Source organism: Lissotriton vulgaris, chromosome 4_1 (genome assembly GCF_964263255.1).
Source record: "Lissotriton vulgaris chromosome 4_1, aLisVul1.2, whole genome shotgun sequence".
NCBI classification, from domain to species: Eukaryota; Metazoa; Chordata; class Amphibia; order Caudata; family Salamandridae; genus Lissotriton; species Lissotriton vulgaris.
Genome location: NC_141691.1, coordinates 237,340,843 through 237,353,011, shown reverse-complemented (window position 1 = coordinate 237,353,011; position 12,169 = coordinate 237,340,843). Strand labels below are relative to the sequence as shown.

Here is a 12,169-nt window from a genome sequence, read left to right as displayed (position 1 = left end):
CACTTTTATTAACATTGCAGGAAGTGGAGTTGGCCATCTATCATAGTAAGCACCAGACAAAGTACCTATGAGCCTGTTGAATTCCATGACTGATGTAAGCGGTCCCCTTATCACTAATACAATTAATATCTGCTTATCAAATAATATTTCTCCTTCACGGACTACTGCAATAATTTTACCTATATTTAAAAAGGGGGATTGTATGTCGCTAAAGTGCTATCAGCCTAATTAACTTATCAATAGCACTATCAAAATCATCCGAAGAGTAATTTATGACCGTTTGGTCAAATGGGCAGCTGACAAGGATTTACTCTCTCCCTTTCACTTTGGTTTCTGTCCGAAATTAGGAACTAATGAACAAACCTCCGGGTAACAGTGCGCTTTACACGCTCAAACATAATAATAATAATAATAATAATGCTAGAACCTGGGGTCTGACAACTTCTAAATATACCAAGGCCTTGCACTCCCCTATTTACTTAGCTTTTATGGATTTATCCACCGCCTTTGATTCAGTGAACAGTACCAAACTTTGGCTAATGTTGATGGATCAAGGGGTGGACCGTCCTTTGGTAAACTTTCTGCACGCCCTACATTCAGATCTCTCAGCCAGAGTTCGCTTAAATTCTTATGGTGAGCTCACTTACTCACTTCAAATGTGCAGAGATATCAGGTGGACTGCTTTGCTTCTTTCATTCAAAACCTGAACATAAAAACTAACTACACTAAGTCACAGATCATATGTTGTGGTCTGTGCAAACTAAGGTTAAACAAAATTGGTATCAACCGGCATGAATTGACGAGTTTTGATAACTTTTGTTATCTATGTTAACCTTTAGTTTAAAAGGATAGAGGAATTCCCATTTTGCCCAGGCTAGCCTTAAACAAAGCAAAACCGCCAATACAGTCTGTAACCTTATTAGACCAGAATTTAGCTGTACTGTGCTACCGCTACTGAAGGCATATAACTCACAGTGAATTAGTGCAGTTACCTATGGTGCCTATGGTGGTCTGGGGTTTTAATAACTGTTGTTCTTTACAGGTTGAGTAAAACTGCTTTATGCAACTGTTGCTGAGTTTACCACCGTCCACCTCGAGTCTTATTACCCACTTCGAGTTAAACCAGGGATTTATAGTGGATAAGATACAGGTGGTGCCACTTTTACTATGGGTTCGTATTTGGTTGAACTCAGCAGCTAAGCTTTGTAAGGACAATATACTTGACTGCCTAACGTTGGAAAAGGCCTATTCCATACCTTGGTTGAGCTATATATGGGACACATTTGGATTGCTGGGTTTATCCTCCTGGTTCAGTGAACCCAGTCGTATTACCAAAAATGTTGAGGAGTAGGTGAGCACATTATTTAAGTACTGTTGTGCAAACACAAGATTGAAAAATGAGTTATCTAAACCCTGAGTTTTGCATTACTGTAGCTGGGAGAGGTCACGTGTCTTTCGTTTCAGAGCAGGGTCAATTCATTGGTCCTTACTTTTAAAAAACATTTTAGATCCAGAGGGAAACATAGTATGTACCTGTCGTTGTGACAACCACTCTACACAATCACTATTGCACTTTATGTTCTTTTACAAATTGCACAGTTCAGTATGAAAGCACTTTCTGACACCTCTGCTAAGAAGGCTAGTTTTCTCACTGTGATAGGATAATTTGTTACAATCATATGTGTAATGTGGTTTAGTATATGGAGTTGGGTAGAGAAGTTTTGGTGTATTTTTGGGGATAGTGGGATAGCATAACGGACCCGATGTGAAGTTTTTGTTCTTTCTCGTTTCCCCTCATTCTCTTCATACCTCGGCCGCGTTCTATGTGAGTGTAATGTAATTACGACTGCACTTTTTGCTCAATTTAAGCATAGTCATTTGATGTATTGTGGAATTTTAAAGCTGTTTATAAATACATATCCTTTTTCAACTGTTCTTAATGTAAGATCCTTTTTAAATTTTACGTGTGATCATGGCTATGAGCAATATTTGTATGTACTTTTATGGTCTATTCCTAATCAGATTGAATAAAGATATTGGTGATGATGACATATTTATGGCAACAGGTTTACGTCTTTGTGAGCTACAGTTCATCACTGGAAAGAAAGAATCTCTCTTTATGATACTACACATTCTGAGTTAAAGCCTTTTTTAATCTGATTTACATGGACCTGATATTACATTTTTTACAACATAATTACTAAATGCTTTAGGTGTTTTTCATTTTGCACTACATAGTCTGTTTTTATTCATTTTTGTCTGCACCAATACAATCTCTTTCAAATGAAAAAGCAAGATATTAAGGATTTAAGCAGTTTGTAGGAAGATATCTTCCAGACATTGCTGTAATTTGATTTATAAATATGAATATACAGTCAGTGACAACAGAAATGAAAGGCATATAACATTAATTTTATTATATTTGGAGATATCAATCTTACCATAAATTAAAAACTAAGATACCCTCTGCTGTACGTTAAAAGGATATTGGAAGTCACCATCAGTTTCCATAAATTTAAAAAGGAGCTCTGCCTCATTTCTATAAATGATCACAGAACTCTTCTGTGACTTGCAACATCATCGTACTGAACAGCAGGGGGTACTTTATACCTTGTTTTATCTGTAAAAAGAGATTATTTTCAATATTCATTATACTAATGTGCTATGTGTTGTTACTTAGATAGCATGGACCTATCTAGAGAGCAACCAAGTGCTGCATATGTCAATGGATATATGAGTAGCAACAGTAGTGTGGCTCTCTTTAACCCCTTGTATGCTGATGACGGAACCGCTCCGTCATCAACTGCGGTGGCGCTGTGCTGATCACGGAGCGGTTCCGTCATGGCCTGCCCGCCGCTTATGCGTGGCGTGAATTCCGCACCTGCGCTGAGCGTTCTATTAAGCGGGCGGGGCCATGACGGAACCGCTCCGTCATAAGCACAGCGCAACCGACGCTGGTGACGGAGCGGTTCCGTCACCAGCATGCGCCCGCCGCTCTTCCGCCCCGCCCCCTTAGCACTGCGGTGGAATAGCCGCCGCAGTGAAGGGGTTAAGTGCTGTTATAGGGCAAGGGTTGAAGCTGATCATATCAACATCAGATAGTATGGTTTTAATTATATTTCTTATGTTTACAAAGTGAACCATGAAAGGAGTGGAATGTATTCAACTTGTATGGCTAAAATGTTAATAGGTTTCCTTATTCCTAAAACGTGAGCCTTAGAACTGTATATTTTCAGGCCTACTCTTCCTTCCCTACATTCATTTTTGCAGAATTTTCACAGTGCAGAGAAGTAAAAAAGTGCAGGACAAAGGTATTTGCACATTTTTCTTTTCTACTTTTCCTCACCTTACATGGAAATTACTTTTCAATATGTTGCAAACACTACCCCTTGAAAGTCGGAGGTGTTTGTGGTACGTTCATACTATACTTGTATACACGTACTCAGGCCTTTTGAAGGACTAAATATGCAAATAGAATGTAAACAGTCAGTGGAAGTGTTTGTGAATGCCCAAAACGTTACCATTATGAGATTTCCCAATAGTTACACTGTCTATTCTTCTGTGAATGGAGCTTTGCTATGCATTTTCTAGCTGAAGATTTTCCATAACCTTAAGGTAAGTTTGTAATAAGAAAATCCTGTTTCTGTGACTCAGGATCTGGGAATTGAGTTCATAAATATCACTTTTTGGGTTGTAAAGCACACTTAAGAAGAGTCCAGCAGATCACACTTTTTCTGAGAATCTCTGTTTGACCTCATCAAGAGACTTTTGTGCTCAGCTAGAGCCTTAGTTTACATATTAAATACATAGCAGTAACTCATAATGATATCAAACGTGTGAACCATTAGCCAGACCTAGTTTAAAGAGTCATGCAAGGTTTACACAGGGATCACTGTCATACCTCTTCTTGCAAATAATGCGAACATATGTACATGAATATAAACAAAGGAAAAATCAATAAAGCCCTAGGATTTATTACTAAGGGGTTGATTCGCAATGGCATTTATAAATGTGCTAAATACTACTACCTTAGTACTACTTAAGGTACTAATAAATCCCTTTGTGAACTGCCCCAGAAATGTCCCACTTCCTATTCGTAAAATGACAAAGAGAACAGAGTCCTTTCCATCTGGGCTAATTACATATGACAATTTCCTGAATATTGGAATTGTATTCCCATTTTAGACATTTTTGGGTCAATTCTCAAAGGTATTTAAGAATACATGAAGTAGTAATACCAATATATTACTTATGGTATTAATAAATGTCATTTGGAAGAAGCCCCGTTTTCATCTGCATCCAAGTACTTAGTAGAACATATGTCCTTTCACCTATCCCAAATGTGATCCCAGCATGCACATATTTTTACACACAAAAGATATAAGGCCTAGTTCAGGATAGTAGGTCGGTTCCATAGTCTCCGCTCATTTCAATTTCTCTGGCTTGTAAAATCAAAACTCTCTGGGCAGCCATGATAGTTCTGGGTCCAATTGTAATCTGCTTTTACAGATGTTTAAAGGGACCATCTAGTGACTGATATCACTTTTGGTTTTACAACCCAAACAGACATCATCAAACAAAGGGACATTCTGGAACTCATACAGTTTGTGGTTGTTGATGATGCATGATTAATTTGTTTTCACTGGATGGTCCCTTTAAGCTATAACTCTTCAACTTTATGATTTAGTCAACTTTAATAATACCTTGGGAGGTTGCTCCTCATTGTGTAGGTAATTCCAGAACACGTCATCCTGTCCAGAGCTCACAGGACTAATAACCATGTCAGAGAGAGAACTGCTATGGTGTATATCCCTGCTGGACCTCAGATTTTCGTTCTGTAAAAAAGATTAATATATAATTATTGTCAACAAACGCGTAAAGATAGAGTTCTTGAAGTATATTTAATTAATGGTTTTAATTGTAGGAAATCTGACTGAACTTGTGCTCTAGAAAATGAAAATGCATAACCTTCCCATAGGCTAATGAGCATAATTTATAGTTGGACATACCACATAGATTGATGTCATCTGATTTATTAATATACAGTTCGTGACATCAGAAATGACAAGAATATGACTATAGTTTTATGATGTATGGAGGTATCAAACTTTCCATTAAAAAAATCAAAATTCAATTCATTGATAGGGTTGACAGAGAAACTGGAAGAGGCACTGACTGACTCAATTCAGGGATGGCAAATATACATGTACACAATACAAATACACATAACATAACATAACATAGCATAGCATAGCATAGCATAGCATAACATATCATAAACAACACAACATAACATGTGCACAGGAGCTACTAGGCTACAACTATGGGGTGATGGGTGTTTACCACTGTTATCCCTGTAACCTACCTGCTATAGCCCTGCAAACCTTATCCACTAGCACCCCCACCCCATTTAACACTTGACTCTTAATGATAAATTCGGATATGCAGTCCAAGGCTTACTCCTGGAGGTTTTGCAGGGTTAGAGACTCAATAATGCACACAATAACCAACCAATATTTACAACGTCCAGTCAAAACTTGATCTTATTAAAGATAATTATGATATTCTTACACGACCTTGGTGCTACGCAGGATGTTCATGGATTACAGGCACAAGTACGAAAGGCTATTCTATAGTGGTATCACTACCATAAAGAGCTATACTCTTTCAGGAGTCAAAGTGCATGAATGGGGTATATGGGTTTAAGCTTCACACGAATATGGTTCAGTCTATCACTCGCCCCACAAACTGGGGATGATTTGGTCATTCTTTGGTATCATTGTTCAGAAAGTTCTGTCCTCCCCTTCCCTTGTTCAGTCGGCTTCACCAGCAGAGCAGCCAAAGCTTTAAATGTATGGGCTGCTGTTGCAGTTAAGTTTCTATAGGCACCTAATTGGTCTTTGCAGGCTTCACTTCTGGCTCTGCCACTCTTCTTGGGCGCCTTCATGGGAGTCCAGGCAAGCAGTGAGGCCATAAAGGTCAGATTGGCATGCACAAGTGTACATACATTCAGGATTGTGATAACGGATGTGCCCCTCTGAGTAGGTTATTTTAGATGCGGGCTCCCACCAAGGGCACTCCCATGGAGATGTGGGTCCACCGTATGAGGTCTAAAATGGTCAGCATCACGAGCAATGGTACAATGAAGCAGGGCAACTGTGCTGGGGCACCACAGTGTCAGCAGTACTGAGATGTACACAATGAAGCGACACAACGGCAAGGAGACACAATGTCAACAGGACAGGCAGGTACAGCATCAAGAGGGATGGCCACACTGGGGGTCAGTGGTATAGTCAGCAGAGGTAGGTGCATGATGAAGCAAAACAGCCATGCTGGCACTAAACAATGTTGGCAGCACAGGCTGTGAATGGTCCCACTGCTCCACGCTTCTCTTCCTCCACAGTATTTTACTGCAAAGGACACAAACTCCCTGCCACAGTTCTCCCACGGCCAACCACTATACTTGTGCAACTACTGCACACCTCAGCTTCTCCAGGCACTCCCCTTCTCCGATAGCCCTTCCAGCATTCCAGCACACAGTTCACAAGGAGGTCCTACAACAGGGAGCTCTCTCCGAGTTTCTCCTGTAGAGGCTTTTTCATTTCCCCTTTCTTAGCTCAGTAGTCCTCTTTCCAAGGCAGATACTCAGCAGTGGGTTGCAGTCTTCTACGGAGTTTGGTCCCACACCCCATTGCAAGCCTGTTAGTCAGAGACTCCAGTTTGTATCATATACGTCCTTCTACACCCTAGTGGAGTGACCTGCTTTGGTAATGACAAATACTGAATTACTGAGCCCCTCTTTCCAGACATCTGTTTTTGTTTCTGGGTCTCTTCCCATACATGTTTTCTAGAAAGTTCCAGCATATGAGCATTGGCTCAAGTTTATAACATGAAGAAGCATGTTTTGGGAAGTTCTATCTCAAGGCCACCCACAACATTGTCACATAAAGGACTGGGCAGCCTTCACACTTGCCAATCAGTTACCTTTGGTCTGTACCACCTCTTGTGCTACAAAAGGTAGGACATGCCACTCCAACATCCTTGCACTTCCGTCCTCCCATACCTAGGGGCATATTATCAAGGACCGGTGTTAAAATTATCGCCGTTTTATCGGCAGGAAACTGCTGATAAAACTGGGATAATGGGCTTGATAATACGCCCTTGTTAATTCCCATAGAAGCCCATGTTCTGATGTTAACATGGGCTTCTAAGGGAATTAACAAGGGCGTATTATCAAGCCCATTATCGCCGTTTTATCAGCAGTTTCCTGCCGATAAAACGGCGATAATTTTAACACCAGTCCTTGATAATATGCCCCCTAGTGATTTTATTATCAACCTAAAGTTTAGGTTGACCTTCATCTTCCATTTTGTATACAGTATCCACAAAGTGAAGTCAAAATGGACTCCTCCCTGTACATAGGCCAACGTGGCACACAAGGTCTTGCATACTTCTGCCATGAACAGAAGGTTTGTACGCAAGCAAAGGCGCACATAACACTAACGCAAACAGGGATGTAGTATTGGGCCCGGTTGTCTCTGAAAGTATCAGGAAAAGTTCTTACCTTACTAACAATTCATGCTATACCTTGTAATCTGGTGAGGAGAGAGTCAGTAGGGCCAGACTCTATGGAAAGCCTGTTTGGTGCATCCCTCTAGACTACACCTACCCCGTCTTGGGCACTACAGTTTACAGTACCTAGCTGGAGTGGCTCTCAGTACACATGCATGATTATCTTGTGTGCTAAGACCAAAACAAAACTGCAAAACTGGATAGAATCCTGCAAGCTGTTTTAATAATCGCAGAGGCTCATGCCCACAAGTCATGCAGGGGACATGCCCATACGTTATTGTGACTAAAAATGCATAGTAAGATAAAACAAAGAAAGCAATACTGAAAGATGCAAACATAAAAAACAGCTGTGGCAATGAAGGGACAACGATACCAGTTGGAAATTGAATGCAAGCATAGACTATAAAAAAAGGCAGAGTGGTGTTGGAAGAACCACTGTAAGGGAGGTAAACTGAGGAAGAGAAGCACAGTGGCAGGTCATAAAGGCAAAACAGATTAACTGAAAACATCAGGCAGATAGATAGATGATGAAACATGGTTGCTAATTTTCGAAGTGGTACTTTCCAAATATATATAAACTCTTCTCAAATAAATATTTTTTGGGTAAAATTGGAAGCCTACTGCAAAAAGAGGTCCAACGTCAGTGACACATTCCAGGGGACAACTCACAAATAGCACAACAGGTTCATACATCAGCAATGCATCATTTGATAGTATTGTGCACAATGTTGCACCTTATAATGACTGTGCCTACATCTGCTCTTAATCAGGAGACATCTATATGCAGTCACAAAACAAGCCTGGTGTACTAATATACATGATGAGCGCCTCGGGCGATTCTAATGTGTCAACACTGATGACCGCAATCTCGATTTTGCTAGCTAAAGGTGATAAAAATTAGAGGGGAAGAAGGATTAGCCAATGAGGCGAGATGGCTGCACACACCAGTGGGTGAAAGTATGGGGAGGATCTGACATGTAGGAGATTGTCATTGCACTGACGGAGCCGAATGGTTTGGCGTTAGATTTCTCTGGACTATGACAGGGACTTACTGACCTGCATTGGTTTTTCGTATGTGCACTTAAGGCCACATGTCCACTCGTCGACTGAGAGCTTGGCTGAGCCCAGTCCTGCTTAAACACATCCAGTGTACAGGAAACGCTGGTTGATTCATTTCTCGGTGCTCTTCACACTGTCAGTCCTGAGGAAGACCCCACCCTGAGGTTGAACTCAACTAGTGTATATATTTGGGGTCGAAACGTCACCTTTTCATCCAACTCACAAGCTAGGACAACTCCAAACTAACGTGTTAGTGTCCATATTGTTATGTGTAATTTCTGTAACATTTGACCTTACACTAAAGCCGGACCAGCACCAATATATGATTTTGATGTATATATGTCACACTACCCTGTCCTTGTCCTCAACCCCCACCACTCAACCACTACTGCCATCCTTCCATCCATCCCCTCATCCTGAGCACCTTTCATATTTTTGCAAGGGTTGATTATGACTTTGAAATGAAAGACCAACTGTGTTGCCAACTGATAAATGCAAATAAAATGCATGAAATTGCAAAGAGTGACTTCTAGAATTCCTAATGATGATTACTAGTAAAATTGGTTATATTTTATGCATAGTGTGCTACTCAACCACCCTTTGTGTTGTACTGTATATTTAACCCAGGTCTTTTAGCCTATTGGGTATCCCCATTGATATATAATATGTAGTAGGTGGAAGCAGAATAATTTGACAAGGAAGAAGGAAACAGTATTCTAAGCACTTGAAGCTGGGGTTGAGGACGTATTATTTGGTAGGACTGAGAGCCAAAAACCATCTAATGGTGTCCATGTTCATGCAGCCAATGTGAATGGCTGCCCAGCTAGATTAGCTGAAAAGACTGAAACCTCTCATGTAGTACTAGACAATAAAATCCGAGCAAAACCCTGTGTGAGCCTAAAGTGGTACCATTTCCTGTAAACACATTTTAATGATCTGCGTGTTCATGCCAAGTTTTCAGTTGCGTTTTTGTGTGTGATTCCTTTCATCTCCAGTGTGTTCTGCAAAGAGTTTGGCATGAATAGGGAAATGAGTAACATGCCTTGATCACAGGAAGCCGAGTCACACTTCCAAGGATCAATGCTGTCAGTCACCCAGTCAGCTTTCATGAAATTATATATATAAATTAAGCCAAAATAAAATAATTGCCTTCTCTTTAGCAGAAATGCATTAAAAATAACCTAGCAAATTATACCTTGAAGGCACTAAGTGGACTCATTTTTTCAACACTCTTTAAGTCCTGTGTGCCAAACTGAATTCTGAATACTGAATATAATTCAGTATGTACAAGACTTGTTTGACCTGGTGTTGTTCTTGAGTTGTAGCTCTGTCATAACTATCTCCATAAATAGTTGTTGACTAGTAGTGTGCTGCTAATTCCTCACACAATATGCGACTTTCTGACACCGTGGGGATAAAATTATCATAAAGTGTCTATAGTTTCCTTGTAATATATTTTATATTTTAGTCTGTTCAAATTAGGGATTCAACCACGTGCTCAAATATTAATCTGATCCTGAGTCACAGATTCAGGATCTGTAGACATTTTAGCATGTGGGACATAAAGTTCGCGGATCAGGGAATTCATATACATTTTGCCTGGTGTTTTTGGCCCTAGAAACGAGCAAGACTAACCACATTTCAGTGCAATGGAACACCTCAACATTGCATGGACCATGGGTTTGGTAGGGAAAGGGGTTTCTCCACAGAGAAAAAGATGTTTCCTTTGGAGAAAAAAAAGAGATAAATATTGTAGTGCAAATGCACAAACCCGCCAAGCACAGTTCTTTATTGAGCCATGGCAGTTTTGGTTCTATGTAAATCTAAGGAATCTTCAAATAGCATTGCTTAAAATCTAAAAATTGGAAATACATAAAAACTAACTATTGTATAATTCAGCTATGTGCATGTCTATTTTTTTAAGTAAATTCTACAGAAATATGTAGTATTGTGAAATGTATTGTGACATTTTATAATTTACTGTGACATGTTATATTTGGGACACCAATCTATTCTGCCACATAAACCACCTATACATAGGTAAGTGGGCCATTTATATAGCACAGTCTACATCAAAGCATCTGTAGGCACTGAGATGCTAGCAGTGTAAACGCTAACTTAAGAAAAAAATGCCTGAAACAGACCTTGGAACCTCTGATAGGTAGATTCAGTTCTCAGCGAAGGAGAGAATTCTTTGCTATCGTAGCCAAGATGGAGATCTTACAAAGATGCTACAACCATTGTATTCAGGCACTCTTAGCAGTGAAAGGCTGTAGCAAATACGCGTCTGGGGTTCTTAACTGTTAGAAACATTGCATGGGTATTTTGGGCAGTGACAGAGAGGATCTTGTGCGCCATTAACAGGTATTTGAATCAGATTCTGTCTTTCAGTTTTAGTCAGCAAAGTCTAGTACCTACTTCGGAAACATGACCCCATCTTTTTGTGTTCAGAACCAGCCTTATCCCCACTTTTTTGTGTAACTTAGAGTCTCTTCAGTAATTTCTTTTGTAATTCCAGGTTGTATGTTGTTGATAATAGTCATTTTTTAGGAATATTTTGTGTTAGACTTGGCATCTTTGGCGTGGTTTCCCTTGACTTTTTGCCTTTAATTCCTGTATTTTTGATGATGTATTGGAATTCGTTTTGCTGGCTAGATGCGTTGGTCACTTTGCCATTGCTGATCGGTGTCAAAGTGCAAGTGCTCCCTGTGTACATTGTTATTATTATCGGTTATCACTGATTGGCATATTTGAATTACTGATAAACCCCTAGTAAAGTGCACCAAGTGTGTCAGGGCCTATAAATCAAATGGTACTAGTGGACCTGCAGCACTGATTGTGCCACCCACATGAGTAGCCCTGAAAAGGTATCTCAGACCTGCCAGTGCAGTGTCTGTGCACAGTTTTAAACTGCCATGTCAACCCGGCAACTGCACCCACTTGCCAGGCCCTAACCTTCCATTTTCTTACATGCATGACAACCCTCAGGTAGGCCCAAGGTACCTTTCATGGGCAAGGAGCAGTGTATATGAAAGGTAGGACATGTACTGGTGCGTGTGACATGTCCTAATGGAGAAATACTGCCAATTTCGTTTTTCACTATAGAAAGGCTACCTGTTTCATAGGATAGCGTGGACGATACTTTGTAATATCTTACAAGTATAACTTCCCATTGGGACAAGATGGAGGAATAAAGTTTAGGTTCTCAGAACTCAGAATTTAACAACACAGCTTTTAGTAAAGATGGTGTGTTTGAAAATGCTACTTTTAGAAAGTAGCCATTTTCTTGTTTAACTATTCTGTGGGCCGGGGATGTGTATTCATAGTAGACAGTCATAGTGGGGAAGGAGGTTGAGGTGTGCCTGGCCATTCCTGGATGACTCAGAGCTGAGCTGAATGGTTCTTGGTTGTTTTTAGAGTAGTGGCAAGAGTTTTCCTTGCACCTGAATAGGGCTTATCTCCCTTGCACAATGCAGTCTTCACCACCTGTGGTCATACTGCACCAGTGTGGGCAGAACTGGTTTGGACTTGGCACAGA

The 12,169-nt window shown here is 40.3% G+C and overlaps 1 protein-coding gene across 1 annotated transcript in view; it reads right to left on the bottom strand.

The window, feature by feature from the left end:
• Positions 1-12,169, bottom strand: part of NRK (Nik related kinase) — an 895,726-nt gene that overhangs the window by 304,732 nt on the left and 578,825 nt on the right. Inside the window, exon 16 of the mRNA XM_086918574.1 lies at positions 4,704-4,835. Coding sequence (XP_086774700.1) covers positions 4,704-4,835 — 132 coding nt within the window. The remainder of the gene's footprint in view (positions 1-4,703; positions 4,836-12,169) is intronic.